Raw genomic sequence first — 17609 nt, 5'->3', positions numbered from 1 at the left:
ACATTTCTCAAGAAGTTCCATTATGTATTCTGCTTTGGTCTCCAATGAAACCTATTACCATTGGTTGCTGCTACATTTTGCTATTATACTTCGATCTTTTCGTAAAAAAAGAGGACTCGTATAACCCGATGTAAAGTTTGGATACTAAATTATACAGCAGACAGCTTTTACGACAAACGAACTTTTTGGCGCTGACATGTACATCAAAATGGTCACTAGATTCACTTGGCCCCAGTATTCAATCGAAACGAGATAGTCGACAGTACAATGTAACTAAAAGCCAGACATAAATCGCCGTTTTCGAGGTGCTTGTTACAGTTGAGTTATCGTCTGAAAAATCGCCTTCTACATCTTAAATAAAATCCGTTGTAAGCATGGAGTGACATCATTGGTAATACTTATCCAAAATCACAGAAGATTACACTGAATTATTAAGCTGTATATCCATATCATCAACTTCTGAAATAATGTCCTCAAAATTCTGTCATCAACACAACTGACTGAAAGAGAAACTTCTCTCATTCGTGTTATTCTTACAGTCCATATGCACAAAAATATGGCATATGTAATGCTAATTATTGTTGGCTTATAATTTACTGAAACAGTTTAAATAACGAAAATGTAATTGCTACAGGAAAAGAGAGACTAATAGCAATCAACAGAAGAGGACGACAAAGGTGAAGTCCCTCACCGACTTAGTGACAACATTGTTAGACAATGGAAGCAAGAAGTTAACCCAGAAATAAATTTAATTCATGTGGGGCCACAGTCATAATACACTCCTGGAAATTGAAATAAGAACACCGTGAATTCATTGTCCCAGGAAGGGGAAACTTTATTGACACATTCCTGGGGTCAGATACATCACATGATCACACTGACAGAACCACAGGCATATAGACACAGGCAACAGAGCATGCACAATGTCGGCACTAGTGCAGTGTATATCCACCTTTCGCAGCAATGCAGGCTGCTATTCTCCCATGGAGACGATCGTAGAGATGCTGGATGTAGTCCTGTGGAACGGCTTGCCATGCCATTTCCACCTGGCGCCTCAGTTGGACCAGCGTTCGTGCTGGACGTGCAGACCGCGTGAGACGACGCTTCATCCAGTCCCAAACATGCTCAATGGGGGACAGATCCGGAGATCTTGCTGGCCAGGGTAGTTGACTTACACCTTCTAGAGCACGTTGGGTGGCACGGGATACATGCGGACGTGCATTGTCCTGTTGGAACAGCAAGTTCCCTTGCCGGTCTAGGAATGGTAGAACGATGGGTTCGATGACGGTTTGGATGTACCGTGCACTATTCATTGTCCCCTCGACGATCACCAGTGGTGTACGGCCAGTGTAGGAGATCGCTCCCCACACCATGATGCCGGGTGTTGGCCCTGTGTGCCTCGGTCGTATGCAGTCCTGATTGTGGCGCTCACCTGCACGGCGCCAAACACGCATACGACCATCATTGGCACCAAGGCAGAAGCGACTCTCATTGCTGAAGACGACACGTCTCCATTCGTCCCTCCATTCACGCCTGTCGCGACACCACTGGAGGCGGGCTGCACGATGTTGGGGCGTGAGCGGAAGACGGCCTAACGGTGTGCGGGACCGTAGCCCAGCTTCATGGAGACGGTTGCGAATGGTCCTCGCCGATACCCCAGGAGCAACAGTGTCCCTAATTTGCTGGGAAGTGGCGGTGCGGTCCCCTACGGCACTGCGTAGGATCCTACGGTCTTGGCGTGCATCCGTGCGTCGCTGCGGTCCGGTCCCAGGTCGACGGGCACGTGCACCTTCCGCCGACCACTGGCGACAACATCGATGTACTGTGGAGACCTCACGCCCCACGTGTTGAGCAATTCGGCGGTACGTCCACCCGGCCTCCCGCATGCCCACTATACGCCCTCGCTCAAAGTCCGTCAACTGCACATACGGTTCACGTCCACGCTGTCGCGGCATGCTACCAGTGTTAAAGACTGCGATGGAGCTCCGTATGCCACGGCAAACTGGCTGACACTGACGGCGGCGGTGCACAAATGCTGCGCAGCTAGCGCCATTCGACGGCCAACACCGCGGTTCCTGGTGTGTCCGCTGTGCCGTGCGTGTGATCATTGCTTGCACAGCCCTCTCGCAGTGTCCGGAGCAAGTATGGTGGGTCTGACACACCGGTGTCAATGTGTTCTTTTTTCCATTTCCAGGAGTGTATAATATTTTAAAGTCAGTACCGTCATTAGACTGTTGTTTATTTACAGTGTTACACTGCTGTTACAAAATCATGATTTCGGCTTCAAAGTGCCATTATCAATTGTTTTAAGTGTTATAAATTGCTTGGGATGGCATACTTATTTTAATACGACGGTATGCTATCCCAAGCAATTTATAACACTTAAAAAACTTGATAATGGCACTTGGAATCCGAAACCATGATTTTGTAACAGTAAATGTAACACTGTAAATAAACAACAGTCTAATGGCGGTACTGACTTTAAAGAAAGTTAGTTCCTAGAAAGGCACATTTAAATACTGTGCTCTTTGCCGATGAGCAAATAATTTTACATAAGACGGTGGATGATTCACATTTGGCTCTGCATCGCTTAGACTTAATAGACAAATTCTTTTAGATGAAAATACCATAAAATAAATCCCCATGTCTGGAGCCAAATTTTCAAGAGATGAGGAAGGAGGAGGGGAGGAGTAAAAACCTCGTAAAAAAACCTGGGTCCGTCTGGCTTCGGGTGGTAGCACCCAGTAAGAGACCCTGCCTAGGCTTGCTGGGTGAAACCCGGTCAACGGTCTCAAAGGCGCAAGAGGAATCTCAGTTCCCAACGACTGAGAGAGCGGAAGAACTTAGTGGGGTAAACCACGAAAAACAGTAATTTCGAACGAACAATCCGATCTTACTTTGGAATTTATTTCCTCCGCCTACACAAAACAATTTCGTGTGCAAAATCGAAGTGTCGCTAAATGAGAGCACTACCCCAGGTGGTAAGTTGAAAAAGGAATCCACCATTGCAATGCGGAATTTCTCGGAACCTAGGATTCTGGGCAGTCCCACCACCTGTATACAAGATGAGTCAGAGTGTCTTGAAAGACCTTCGAAACTGAAATTCAGGAAGAAGTACTTCACTGCGATCGTGAACATAAATTCACTCCTCAGAGTCGGAAAACAGAAAGAATTGGAAAAGCTCCTGAACGACCACGAAATTCAGATCTTGGCTGCACAAGAGATTAGATTCCTAGATGAGCACATCACGGACACACAATACTACTGAGTACGAGGTGTGGCTGGAAAAAAACCGGACTAGAACTGGTGAAACAATAAAACGAATGCAATAAGGCTGAAAGTCGCGTGGCCTGTCACGTGACTCTCGCTCCGCCTACTGCTCGAGTTTCATCTGCCTCCTGCACTCAGTCTGCCCGTGGCGTCTGTTTTAAGTAGTTGACGTTTTGTCTGTGCGTCGGAAAATGTTGAGTGTACAGAAAGAACAGCGTGTTAACATCAAATTTTGTTTCAAACAAGGAAAATCTGCAAGTGAAACGTTTGTAATGTTACAACAAGTGTACAACGATGATTGTTTATCGCGAACACAAGTGTTTGAGTGGTTTAAACGATTTAAAGATGGCCGCGAAGACACCAGTGCTGACACTCGCACTGGCAGACCATTGTCAGCAAAAACTGATGCAAACATTGAAAAAATCGGTAAACTTGTTCGACAAGATCGCCGTTTAACAATCAGAGCAGTGTCTGAGTTAACAGGAGTTGACAAGGAAAGTGTTAGGCAGACAAAACGGAACGATTTGTGGAGAAAAAAAGTCATGGATCCTTCACCAAGACAATGCCCCAGCTCACAGTGCGTTGTCAGTGAAGACGTTTTTGGCAAAACACAACATTCCCATCTTAGATCATCCACCCTACTCACCTGATTTGGCCCCCTGTGACTTTTTTCTTTTCCCTAAAGTCAAGTCAGCTTTGAAAGGAACTAGATTTGAGACTGTTGAAGCAGTAAAAGAAAAAGCGACGGAAGTAATGTATGGGCTTACCGAAAATTATCTGCAGCATTCCTATGAACAGTGGAAAATTCGTATGGAGCGGTGTAGAGACCGAGGAGGAGAGTACATTGAAGGAGATAACATGAAATTGTAAAAAAATTGTAAATAAATGTTTTTTCCAGCATCAGTCCGGTTTTTTTCTAGCCGCACCTCGTATTCAAAGGAAAACCAGCAATAAAGATAATGATTAACACCCCTGTCCTTAGGACTGCCTTTTACGTAAACAAAACCATAGTGAACAATGTCGTTAACTTCCCATCAAAATTTGAAAGATTATCCATACCGACAATCATGAGCAAAAACAAGAAAATATACTCTCATAGACGGCCAGGCTCCAATTAACGAAGACAACAAGAAGAACCCACAGAAAGTAGACGACTTCTGGGATCTACTGGAAACAAAAATCTCTAGGATACTTGTGAATCATACAGTAATCCTTCTGGAAGCCTTCAACGCACAGATCGGGAAAGAAAATATAGAGGCATAGTAGGAGACTACCCTGCACACAGGAGAACAAATCAGAACGGAGAAAGGCTCAATGGACTCTGCAAAACTTTCCAGTTGAAGCTTGTGTCAACTCATTTTCGGAAACTCCCAAGAAAATCAAAGACATGGGTATCTTCAAAACCCAACCTAGGAGAATGCCAATTAGACCATGTAGCTACAACCAGGACAAACACTAGAGAAGTGATGAATGTTAAAGTAATCAGAGATGGTAAATTAGACTTCGATCACTATCTCTCCAAAGCTGAAATCCGTTTTCTCCCACCAAAACGAAAGAGAGATCCACCAAAAGTGACCAAATATAACACCGACGGAATGAACATCAACCAGGACATTATAAATGACTTCAGAGAAGAAATCCGCTCCTCTAGAACAGAGATCTGGCAACACCTCCTTACAGGGACCAATGAAGCCGCCAACATAACACCCAGTCTGGTAAAGACAGAACGGACAATCTGGCGGAATGAAGAATGTGGGAAAGCACTCTATAAGAGAGCCGACACATGGAAAAGATGGAAAAGTTCAGGAAATACGGAACACTGGGAACAATTCAGAAAACAAAGAAAAGAAACATCATGATTATTCCGCAGAGTCAAACGATTATTTGAAAATGCCAAATTATAAAATCTCCAGAACAGCTCACAAAAAATAATAGCAGAGACTTCTTTCAAACTTTCAAAGACAAGCTCAAGGAATACCAGTTACCAAGCGTAAGCTTCAAAAATTAACAAGGTAAAAGTGAATTTTGAACAATCAAGGTAATTGCAACATACTAGCCACATACTTCGAGAAGCTGCTCAACTGCCCATCTCCAGACACAAAACTGGCTCCTCCTGAGAACCTAGAAGATGATATGCCACCAAGAAAAGAAAAAACAAAGGGAGCCCTAAAACGTTTCAAAAACAACAGGCCAGCAGAGAAGACTCAACATCAGCAGAAATGCTGAATTGGGCAGAACTTGAAATCCTAGACGACCTACACCGAATCTTCCAGCAAATATGGGAGGCAGAAAAACTGCCGGATGAATGGAAAACGGCACTGATCCACCCACTACGTAATAAAGGTGACAAACAAAGAGTAAATTACTATAGAGGCGGGTGACTACTCCCAGTCACCTACAAAATCGTCTCAAAGATACTGGTAAATAGAACCGAATGAATCCTAGATAAATAACTTGGAGAATACCACGGTGGGTTTCACGAAGGTCGACCCTGTGCCGAACAAATTTTTAATTTAAAATCAATAAACCGACATAGAATGCTGAATGGCAAAAGTTTAGTGGTTTCTTTCATTGACTTCAAAAAAGCCTTTGACTCGGTGGGTAGAGAGACCCTAGATAGGATCATCAGAGAATTTGGGTTAAAAAATAAGATCGCAAACATTATCAGAGAAACTTCAACAGGCGCTACTTCCAGAGTGAAGTTTATGGGAGAATTGTCCCAACTATATGAAACCAAGACAGGCGTGCGACAGGGCGATGGAGTGTCACCAACAGTATTTAACTGTGTGCTGGAGAAGACTGAGAATTTGGAATTCTGAGCTTGAAAATCAAGGGATTAACCCAGTATGTCTAGAAAGATAATCGGGAAGAATCAAAATCAACTGCTTGGCTTTCGCTGATGATTTCGCAGTAGTTTCAGAGAAGTTAGAAGAAGCGGCCATACAGATAAACCTACTAGAAAGGATCGCTGGCAAGACACGAGTTAGGTTCTCGAAAGAGAAGACAAAATTCATGACAAGTGACAAACATGGACCACAATTCCTTCAAACAGAAAATGGAAAAATTGAGAAGGTAAAAAAATGCACGAAACCTCATTGAATCCATACAAGGTAACGGACTGGAGAAAGCTGCTGTGGGGGACCAGATCTCAGAGCTCACGGTTTAACTAAAAACATTTACAACAAAAATCTCTTGCAATGCCAAAATAAAGCACTTCAGTGCTGTGGTAGAAACAGACTGCCTGTACGACAGCGAATGCCTCTCAATGGATTACGAGTTGGGAAGAAAAGTATTACGGAAAATCATGGGTCCAACCCAAGTTGAAACAGGCTGCAAAGTTCGGAGCAACAATGAAATCTACAACAAGGTGGAGAAAATCTCGGAGACCGTGAAAAACAGGAGATTATCATTTCTACGACGGAATGGACAAAAACAGACAAACCAAAAGTATATTTGAATAGCTGCAGAAAAAGAAGACAACAACGACATGGATTAAGGAAGCTCGTAAAGAACTGGAAAGGTTCAACATCCAGGAAGTTCAAATGTTACATTTCGGACCATGGTTCAAAATTTGGAAGGATTTCAAGTCTAAAGAACTGAGAAGACTGGAAGAGCCTGGACGGATGAACAGAAGCAACAGCACAGCGACTATATAAAGGGGTACTGGAGAAAGAGAAGACTTCAGACAAAGAAGAAATGAAACTGTAGCGTGATCCTATGTGGTCAATTCGCAAATAAAAAAAAAAAAAAGAACCAAAGTTACGGCTTTTAAACGAAAATACCCACCATGCTCTAAAGTAATGCTAAATGGAAGATCAGTTTAATAGATATTTCACTTTCAACTATTAGGATGGGATATAAGTTACGAATATGACAATTAAATGTCCGGTAATTTCAGCAAGTTTCAAATTGTATGTGGTACTATGTATCAGGAAAGATACAAAGTAATAGGAACACCTATGCTCTTGAAAGGGGGATATAAGATGAACATCAACAAAAGCAAAACGAGGATAATGGAATGTAGTCAAATTAAATCGGGTGATGCTGAGGGGATTAAACTAGGAAATGAGACACTTAAAGTAGTAAAGGAGTTTTGCTATTTAGGGAGTAAAATGACTAATGATGGTCGAAGTAGAGAGGATATAAAATGTAGACTGGCAATGGAAAGGAAAGCGTTTCTCAAGAAGAGAAATTTGTTAACATCGAGTATAGATTTAAGTGTCAGGAAGTCATTTCTGAAAGTATTTGTATGGAGTGTAGCCATGTATGGAAGTGAAACATGGACGATAACTAGTTTGGACAAGAAGAGAATAGAAGCTTTCGAAATGTGGTGCTACAGAAGAATGCTGAAGATAAGATGGGTAGATCACGTAACTAATGAGGCGGTATTGAATAGGATTGGGGAGAAGAGAAGTTTGTGGCACAACTTGACTAGAAGAAGGGATCGGTTGGTAGGACATGTTTTGAGGCATCAAGGGATCACAAATTTAGCATTGGAGGGCAGCGTGGAGGGTAAAAATCGTAGAGGGAGACCAAGAGATGAATACACTAAGCAGATTCAGAAGGATGTTGGTTGCAGTAGGTACTGGGAGATGAAGAAGCTTGCACAGGATAGAGTAGCATGGAGAGCTGCATCAAACCAGTCTCAGGACTGAAGACCACAACAACAACAACAACATGCTCACATACACAAGTAAGACGTGGACAATAACCAAGAAAGACTAAAGAAGGATACAGTCAGTTGAAATGAAAGTCTTTTATAAGAAAAAGGATATGCTCTGAGAGACAATTAAAAATTCTGAAAGAAGGATGGAATCAAGTATATTGTGCATGAATGGAAGAATAAAATACTGGATACAAAATGGAAGAAGCATACTGGAAGAATGGTGGCAGAAAAAATAGACATGTAATAGACTGTAGCCCTGTAGGAAAGAGGGTTACAGGAAAACTGCGGAAGAGCTGACTTCTGTGAAGTGAAGAAGAAGAATTATTGCTGTATTTATTGATTAATAATTATAGGGTTAGATATATTTGTGTGTTGTTTTTTACACCATTCTATAAATTCATTAAAAATCGATGTAAAAAATGTAGATTTTTTGGCGTCGATTTTTACCGGCCATCGAAGCTTTGACATGGACGATGAATTCTAAACTACCATCTATGATTTTTGGTTATCGTACGTCCCTAATTAGCACGCACCTCTTCCGACGTGTGTGGGCTCCACGGACGCCAGCCCCAGTTCGAAGATCTCGTCCACTCCGAAGGCGGAGAACAGGTCCAGCTGGCGATGGACCGTGGTCAACAGGCGGACCACATTCGGCACCAGGGGATCCTCCGGAAGGTCATCGGCCTCTGCGGAAAGCGTGTCTGTGCTAAAAAGTAATTTTCTCCATTGCTAGTAGAAGACTGAATGGCGTTCACATCAGCAGAAATTTATTCAAATTATAAAATTGCAATTTTATGACTAACTAGCTATAGCCGGCGAACTTCGTTCCGCCTCTGAAAATCTTTATATGTTATAGCTGACCCGGCAAGCTTTGTTTTGCCATATAAATTATCTCTAGTATATAACAATAATGTATTCGTGTAACACAATTTATACGTGTAACACAATAGCCGTTGTTGGCGGGAGCTCGTGACACAAACAACAGCCGGCCGGAGTGGCCGAGCGGTTCTAGGCGCTACAGTTTGGAACCGCGAGACCGCTACGGTCGTAGGTTCGAATCCTACCTCGGGCATGGATGTGTGTCATGTCCTTAGGTTAGTTAGGTTTATGTAGTTCTAAGTTCTAGGGGACTGATGACCTCAGATGTTAAGTCCCATAGCGCTCAGAGCTATTTGAACAAACAACAATAAAGGCCGAAAACTGTGTAGAGAGTCAGAAAACGCTTAGGGGGAAGTCCGGCAGTATCGGCCCCTATTAGTTCTAGGGTTTCTACCGTAGATCGCGCGGATTTAACACTTGCAGCCGATACACGGCACGTCCATGAGCATACAAACATAGCGGCAATTTAGTGTCGAAACGTGTTCGCCAGCATTAAGAATAAGTCCAAGCGCACACGCATCGATTTTTATCGTACGTAAAAATATTGTACGTTTAATTTCCTTCAGAGGAACAAAGGAGAGCATAGGAAATTCTTTGTTCCATTAAAAGAATTTGATCGTACGCTATATTTCCGTACGATAAAAATCGATGCGTGTGCACTAAGCCTAAATGTCGGTTTGGGGACTGACGCGTTCTACCTAGTTAAACTTCTCGGTCCAGTTACGTCGAATCAAATAGGGATATTCGAGTCACTGCTTTTGGTACGTTTTCTTCGATTACCTATCTATCGAATAGTGAAAGACTATCATCGGTAGACACCCGGCGTGGATAACTGATCAAGTTATAATTGATCAGTTATCGACCGGGGTTGAAAGTTGATAAACTACTAAAATCGCTATTTAAAATAGGGGTTGGTGGTAGAAGGGTGAAAATTTAGGGTTGCGTGTATTGTGTAACTCCGCATCATAAAAAAGCAGAAATAAAAAGTTCTGCCCAAAAAATAAGAAAAAAACTTTGGGCTGGACCACCCTTATCACTTAGAGGTATGTAAACTATTACGGCCGATTCTCAGACCTACCGAATGTAGATGTAAAGTTGCATCAGAATCGATCGAGCCGTTTCGGAGGATGATGACAACTGGTATTGTGACACGAGAATTTTATATATAAGGATTTGACGAGATCGAGAACGTAGCATGCCAAAAAAACTAAAATTGGGAAGAAGTACACAAAGTATTTTACCTGAAACTATACATAAATATTCAAAGAGTGTTGTCTACCAGGTGATTGTCGGCAATGAGACATTTTGGTCTGTTTTCCTCCGACAAATAGTCAATTGTTTGGCATACTGTGTTACAAGTGGCATTGCAATGATGAAGAATAATGCGCCGTTTTCGGTTGTCCTTTGCGGCTTATCAGAGACTTCTCCTGAACACACTGAAGCATACCATTCGGCACTAAGTTTCTTCGATTCTCTGAATCAGAGCCAGCCACGGCGTACCGAACATCATGCGGGGTGACTGCGCGGGCCTGTCCCTGCGTTGGTCGGTCCCTCTCAGGAACAGCCGGTACTTCGCGACATTTCGTTTAGTATTGCGCTGTGTGCCGGCCGCTGTGACCGAGCGGTTATAGGCGCTTCAGTCCGGAACCGCTCTGCTGCCTCGGGCATGGGTGTGTGTGGTGTCCTTAGGTTAGTGAGGTTTAAGTAGTTCCACGTCTAGGGGACTGATGACCTCAGCTGTTAAGTCCCATAGTGCTCAGAGCCATTTCAATTTGAATTACGCTGTGGCACTTTTCTGCCGGCTCATCTCCCCTTCAGTTCGGCAGAATCGTAGTGTCAGCGCTGTCGAACTCTCGCTGTTTGTTCGTGGTGTGTACGATGCTCACAGTTCCAGTGGCGTTGTTTGTACAGAAAGAGATAGCCTAGAAATCTACAACTACAAACATTTAAAAATGAATGGGAATGACAGAAGAGAGGATTCAGAATCCTCAATATACACTCCTGGAAATTGAAATAAGAACAACGTGAATTCATTGTCCTAGGAAGGGGAAACTTTATTGACACATTCCTGGGGTCAGATACATCACATGATCACACTGACAGAACCACAGGCACATAGACACAGGCAACAGAGCATGCACAATGTCGGCACTAGTACAGTGTATATCCACCTTTCGCAGCAATGCAGGCTGCTATTCTCCCATGGAGACGATCGTAGAGATGCTGGATGTAGTCCTGTGGAACGGCTTGCCATGCCATTTCCACCTGGCGCCTCAGTTGGACCAGCGTTAGTGCTGGACGTGCAGACCGCGTGAGACGACGCTTCATCCAGTCCCAAACATGCTCAATGGGGGACAGATCCGGAGATCTTGCTGGCCAGGGTAGTTGACGTACACCTTCTAGAGCACGTTGGGTGGCACGGGATACATGCGGACGTGCATTGTCCTGTTGGAACAGCAAGTTCCCTTGCCGGTCTAGGAATGGTAGAACGATGGGTTCGATGACGGTTTGGATGTACCGTGCACTATTCAGTGTCCCCTCGACGATCACCAGTGGTGTACGGCCAGTGTAGGAGATCGCTCCCCACACCATGATGCCGGGTGTTGGCCCTGTGTGCCTCGGTCGTATGCAGTCCTGATTGTGGCGCTCACCTGCACGGCGCCAAACACGCATACGACCATCATTGGCACCAAGGCAGAAGCGACTCTGGGATCGCTGAAGACGACACGTCTCCATTCGTCCCTCCATTCACGCCTGTCGCGACACCACTGGAGGCGGGCTGCACGATGTTGGGGCGTGAGCGGAAGACGGCCTAACGGTGTGCGGGACCGTAGCCCAGCTTCATGGAGACGGTTGCGAATGGTCCTCGCCGATACCCCAGGAGCAACAGTGTCCCTAATTTGCTGGGAAGTGGCGGTGCGGTCCCCTACGGCACTGCGTAGGATCCTACGGTCTTGGCGTGCATCCGTGCGTCGCTGCGGTCCGGTCCCAGGTCGACGGGCACGTGCACCTTCCGCCGACCACTGGCGACAACATCGATGTACTGTGGAGACCTCACGCCCCACGTGTTGAGCAATTCGGCGGTACGTCCACCCGGCCTCCCGCATGCCCACTATACGCCCTCGCTCAAAGTCCGTCAACTGCACATACGGTTCACGTCCACGCTGTCGCGGCATGCTACCAGTGTTAAAGACTGCGATGGAGCTCCGTATGCCACGGCAAACTGGCTGACACTGACGGCGGCGGTGCACAAATGCTGCGCAGCTAGCGCCATTCGACGGCCAACACCGCGGTACCTGGTGTGTCCGCTGTGCCGTGCGTGTGATCATTGCTTGTACAGGACTCTCGCAGTGTCCGGAGCAAGTATGGTGGGTCTGACACACCGGTGTCAATGTGTTCTTTTTTCCATTTCCAGGAGTGTATATTATGCTCTCGCATAAGAGACACTTAACTGCAAATTTGCTATGAAACAACACTGCAATAAAATATTTAGTCATTTTATATACGTTCTGAGATTTCAGAACAACCACCCCGTGCTTCGTTATGTGATTTGCTTGGTGTTCATTTGCTGGCTCACTTATTCTAGTAGCGCAATTTTTTTTTATGTGCTACTCAGGGCGATGGGAATGAAGTTGTTTTGAGACACGCCTTCGAAAGATTCTAGCTTGGCTGTAAATTCTGACTGGTTTTGGTAGAACAATTATTGCGAGCAGCGAATAAGAGCTAAAGAGTGTTCTACATTCGTATAACCTTGGTATTTTAAGATGTGTTTTAAAGAAAGCTTCAGTATGTTTAAAGAATTTAAATTTGTTTGAAAAGTCACAGCACTTTTTTTCAGCTTACATTTCAGCAAAATAATGACCGCCCACACACTGCGAGCGTTCCTACTGCTTGTCTTGGCGCTTTCCAAAGGCTTACTTGGCCAGGAAGGTCTTCGGATCTCTCCACAACTGAGAACGTTTGGAGCATTATGGGCAGGCCCCTGCAACCACCACCGGATTTTGACGAAATAATGCGCCAAATGGACAGAATGTGCCACGTCATGCCTAAGGAGGACACCTAACAACTCTGTCAAACAATGCCAAGCCGAATAACTGCTTGCATAAAGGAAAGATGTGCACCACTGCCTGACCGACTTGCTCAGTTTTTCTATTGAATAAATTATTCAATTTTTCTGAAAGTATAATCATCCGTTTCTCTGTACATATACACTGAAGCCCAAAAGGAACTGGTATAGGCATGCGTACTCAAATACAGAGTTATGTAAACAGGCAGAGTATGGCAGTGTGGTCGGCAACGCCTATCTAAGACAACAAGTGTGTGGCACAGTAGTTAGATCGGTTCCCGCTGCTGCAATGGCGGGTGATCAAGATTCAACTGAGTTTGAACGTGGTGTTATAGTCGGCACACGAGCATCGAGGTAGCAATGAAGTGTTTTCCCGTACGACCATTTCACGAGTGTACCGTGAATATCAGAAATCTGGTAAAACATTAACTCTCCGACATCCCTATGCCCGGAAAAAGATCTTTCAACAACGGGACCAAAAACGACTGAAGACGGGATTAGCCGACCGGTTTCAGACGCTGCAGTCATGGACTGTGCGGCGGGTCCCGGCGGAGGTTCGAGTCCTCTCTCGGGCATGGGTGTGTGTGTGTTTGTCCTTAGGATAATTTAGGTTAAGTAGTGTGTAAGCTTAGGGACTGATGACCTTAGCAGTTAAGTCCCATAAGATTTCACACACATTTGAACATTTCACACACACACACACACACACACACACACACACACACACGACTGACGACAGAAGTGCAACCCTTCCGCAAATTGTTGCAGATTTCAATGCTGGGCCATCAACAAGCGTCAGCGTGCGAACCATTCAACGAAATATAACTGATACGGGCTTTTGGAGCCGAAGACTCACTATTGTAAACTTGATAACTGCACGACACAATGCTTTACGCCTCACCCGGAGCCATCAACACCAACAGTGGACTGTTGGTAACTTGAAACACGTTGCCTAGTCAGACGAGACTCGTTTCAAATTGTAGCGAGCGGATGGACATGAACGCGTATGGAGACAACCTCATGAATCCATGGACCCTGCATGAAAGCAGGGGAGTGTTCACGCTGTTAGAGGCTCTGTAATGGTGTGGAGCGTGTGCATCTGGAGTGATATGGGACCCCAGATACGACTACATACGACTCTGACAGGTGATACGTACGTGAGCATCCTGTCTGCTCACCTGCATTCATTCATGTCCATTGTGCATTCCGATGAACTTGGGCAATTCCAACAGGACAATGCCACACCCAAGTCCAGAATTACTACGGACTGGCTCCAGAAATAGTCTTTTGAGTTCATACACTTCCGATGGCCACCATACTCCCCAGACACAAATATTATGAGCATATCTGGGATGCCTTGCAACTTTCTGTTCAGGGGATATCTCCACCCCGTCACAGGTTTATGGATAGCCGTGCGGGATTCGTTGTCTCAGTTTCCTCCAACACTGCTGCTGGCATTAGTGAAGTCCATGCCAGATCGTGTTGCGGCACTTCTGCGTGATCGCTGGGGCCCGTTTCAAATTGTAGCGAGCGGATGGAAGTGTACGGGTGTGGAGAGAACCTCATGAATCCATGGACCCTGCATGAAAGCAGGGGACTGTTCAAGCTGGTGGAGGCGCTGTAATGGTGTCGAGTTTGTGCAGTCGGAGTGCATTCCGACGGACTTGGGCAATTCCAACAGGACGATGCGACACCCCACACGTCCAGAATTACTACGGAGCGGCTCCAGGAACACACTTACGAGTTTCGCTGGCCTTCAAACTCCCCAGACATGAATATTACGAGCCTATCTGGGATCCTTTGCAACGCGCTGTTCAGAACAGATCTCCACCACGTCACGGGTTTATGGATACCCCTGCAGGATTCGTGGTCTCAGTTCCCTCGATCACTATGTAACGCCAGAAATGCATATCCTCCTATTTCCTTCTGCTGCACTATTAATTTTTTCCCTTATTTTGTTACCTGAAGATATGACATTTCTGTGTCTTTATACACTCCTGGAAATGGAAAAAAGAACACATTGACACCGGTGTGTCAGACCCACCATACTTGCTCCGGACACTGCGAGAGGGCTGTACAAGCAATGATCACACGCACGGCACAGCGGACACACCAGGAACCGCGGTGTTGGCCGTCGAATGGCGCTAGCTGCGCAGCATTTGTGCACCGCCGCCGTCAGTGTCAGCCAGTTTGCCGTGGCATACGGAGCTCCATCGCAGTCTTTAACACTGGTAGCATGCCGCGACAGCGTGGACGTGAACCGTATGTGCAGTTGACGGACTTTGAGCGAGGGCGTATAGTGGGCATGCGGGAGGCCGGGTGGACGTACCGCCGAATTGCTCAACACGTGGGGCGTGAGGTCTCCACAGTACATCGATGTTGTCGCCAGTGGTCGGCGGAAGGTGCACGTGCCCGTCGACCTGGGACCGGACCGCAGCGACGCACGGATGCACGCCAAGACCGTAGGATCCTACGCAGTGCCGTAGGGGACCGCACCGCCACTTCCCAGCAAATTAGGGACACTGTTGCTCCTGGGGTATCGGCGAGGACCATTCGCAACCGTCTCCATGAAGCTGGGCTACAGTCCCGCGCACCGTTAGGCCGTCTTCCGCTCACACCCCAACATCGTGCAGCCCGCCTCCAGTGGTGTCGCGACAGGCGTGAATGGAGGGACGAATGGAGACGTGTCGTCTTCAGCGATGAGAGTCGCTTCTGCCTTGGTGCCAATGATGGTCGTATGCGTGTTTGGCGCCGTGCAGGTGAGCGCCACAATCAGGACTGCATACGACCGAGGCACACAGGGCCAACAGCCGGCATCATGGTGTGGGGAGCGATCTCCTACACTGGCCGTACACCACTGGTGATCGTCGAGAGGACACTGAATAGTGCACAGTACATCCAAACCGTCATCGAACCCATCGTTCTACCATTCCTAGACCGGCAAGGGAACTTGCTGTTCCAACAGGACAATGCACGTCCGCATGTATCCCGTGCCACCCAACGTGCTCTAGAAGGTGTAAGTCAACTACCCTGGCCAGCAAGATCTCCGGATCTGTCCCCCATTGAGCATGTTTGGGACTGGATGAAGCGTCGTCTCACGCGGTCTGCACGTCCAGCACGAACGCTGGTCCAACTGAGGCGCCAGGTGGAAATGGCATGGCAAGCCGTTCCACAGGACTACATCCAGCATCTCTACGATCGTCTCCATGGGAGAATAGCAGCCTGCATTGCTGCGAAAGGTGGATATATACTGTACTAGTGCCGACATTGTGCATGCTCTGTTGCCTTTGTCTATGTGCCTGTGGTTCTGTCAGTGTGATCATGTGATGTATCTGACCCCAGGAATGTGTCAATAAAGTTTCCCCTTCCTGGGACAATGAATTCACGGTGTTCTTATTTCTATTTCCAGGAGTATATATATATATATATATATATATATATATATATATATATATATATATATATGTTGGTTTGTTTTGTGAATATTATTTGTATTTATACGCTGGGTCTGGCCTAGGGAAAACTATGCTATCGAACGAATACATCGATAGGTCGTGTGGAGAACCAAAGTGTTTAGGATCTTTGGTAGTGTTAACTCTGTCGTGTGGAGCGCGGGCAGAGGGGGAGTCTGGCTGGGGTGGTGCAGTGGAGCAGGTGTGTTGTGTGACGCTCCCGCGAGTTGCCGCGCTTTCGGGGTTGGGCAGCATGTAATTGCGCTCGACTTGCTATGATAGTTTCTGACACGGTGTCGCGGACGGGAAGCATTAGCTGGCGCACATCAAGAGCCCGTTTCGCCTCGTGACCGTGTCGAGAAGAAGGCGCGCCAACATCCAGCTTCTGCAACAGCGACGGCCGACAATGAGTGACTGTCGCCACCTCCTCGACCGACGACTTCAAACCTTCAATCAACCAACAAGGAAGACTGGAAGCACGTAAAGTCTTAGAACTGCATGGCAGACCTCAGCTTTTCAAACTGTTCCATTTTCATAACTAAATTACAGCAACGTAGCATGAACCTTTGTTGCTCATTGCCCCAATTGCATCACCAAGCAGGGTCCCTTCCTTTTCCGGAATGAACCAGAGTGTCGTTAAAATTCAAACGCCAGCATCATTCGATTTCACTGCTTTAATTTCAAAGTTCAGTTAAGGTATTCATAGCTGGCTACAATATTTAGATTACACAAGCACAAATTAAGAGTGCGAGTTTTGTTACCGTATTTTAGCTTACCTGTGACTGCAGCTCAGCTTGGTACGTACTAAATTTTACTATTGTTAATTGTTCAGAATCATTTAATTCAAGTTCAAAGTTAAATCACTTATTTCTAAATTGCGTAGATTCAAGTAGCTTTTGAAATGATTGTTGAGGTAGTCCAAGACTAACCGTATTTTACTGAATTTCGATGTGCTTCAGAAAGAAAGCTTACTATTAACTTCAGTCACTAAATTAACTTTCGATTTTCCGGTTTTATTAATTCTTTTGCTAAATTAAGTCAGAGTGTAGAGAAATTTATTACTTCTGACAAACTTTCAGTTTTCACACTACACGTGTCAACCTTCAGTTGCCACACTTCCAGTGCTAATTATATGTGTAATAACCTTTCTTTTTCAGTTACTATAGTAATTGTCCTTAGGACTGCCGACCGTAATTTCTCCCAAATCTCAAATATCTGATTACCGCTAGTTAATTGTTAACGTAACGGCCGCACATTTACTTTCTTTGTTAACTTT

The 17609-nt window shown here is 45.6% G+C and overlaps 1 protein-coding gene across 2 annotated transcripts in view; it reads right to left on the bottom strand.

Moving 5' to 3' along the window:
* Positions 1–17609, bottom strand: part of LOC126210104 (uncharacterized) — a 292284-nt gene that overhangs the window by 20388 nt on the left and 254287 nt on the right. For both annotated transcript variants that reach the window (XM_049939239.1, XM_049939240.1), the window contains exon 4: positions 8470–8622. In XM_049939239.1, the coding sequence (XP_049795196.1) occupies positions 8470–8622 (153 nt within the window). The remainder of the gene's footprint in view (positions 1–8469; positions 8623–17609) is intronic.

The sequence above is a fragment of the Schistocerca nitens genome, chromosome 10 (genome assembly GCF_023898315.1).
Source record: "Schistocerca nitens isolate TAMUIC-IGC-003100 chromosome 10, iqSchNite1.1, whole genome shotgun sequence".
NCBI classification, from domain to species: domain Eukaryota; kingdom Metazoa; phylum Arthropoda; class Insecta; order Orthoptera; family Acrididae; genus Schistocerca; species Schistocerca nitens.
The sequence above is the reverse complement of the archived record's forward strand: the minus strand, read 5'-3'. Positions and strand labels throughout refer to the sequence as shown.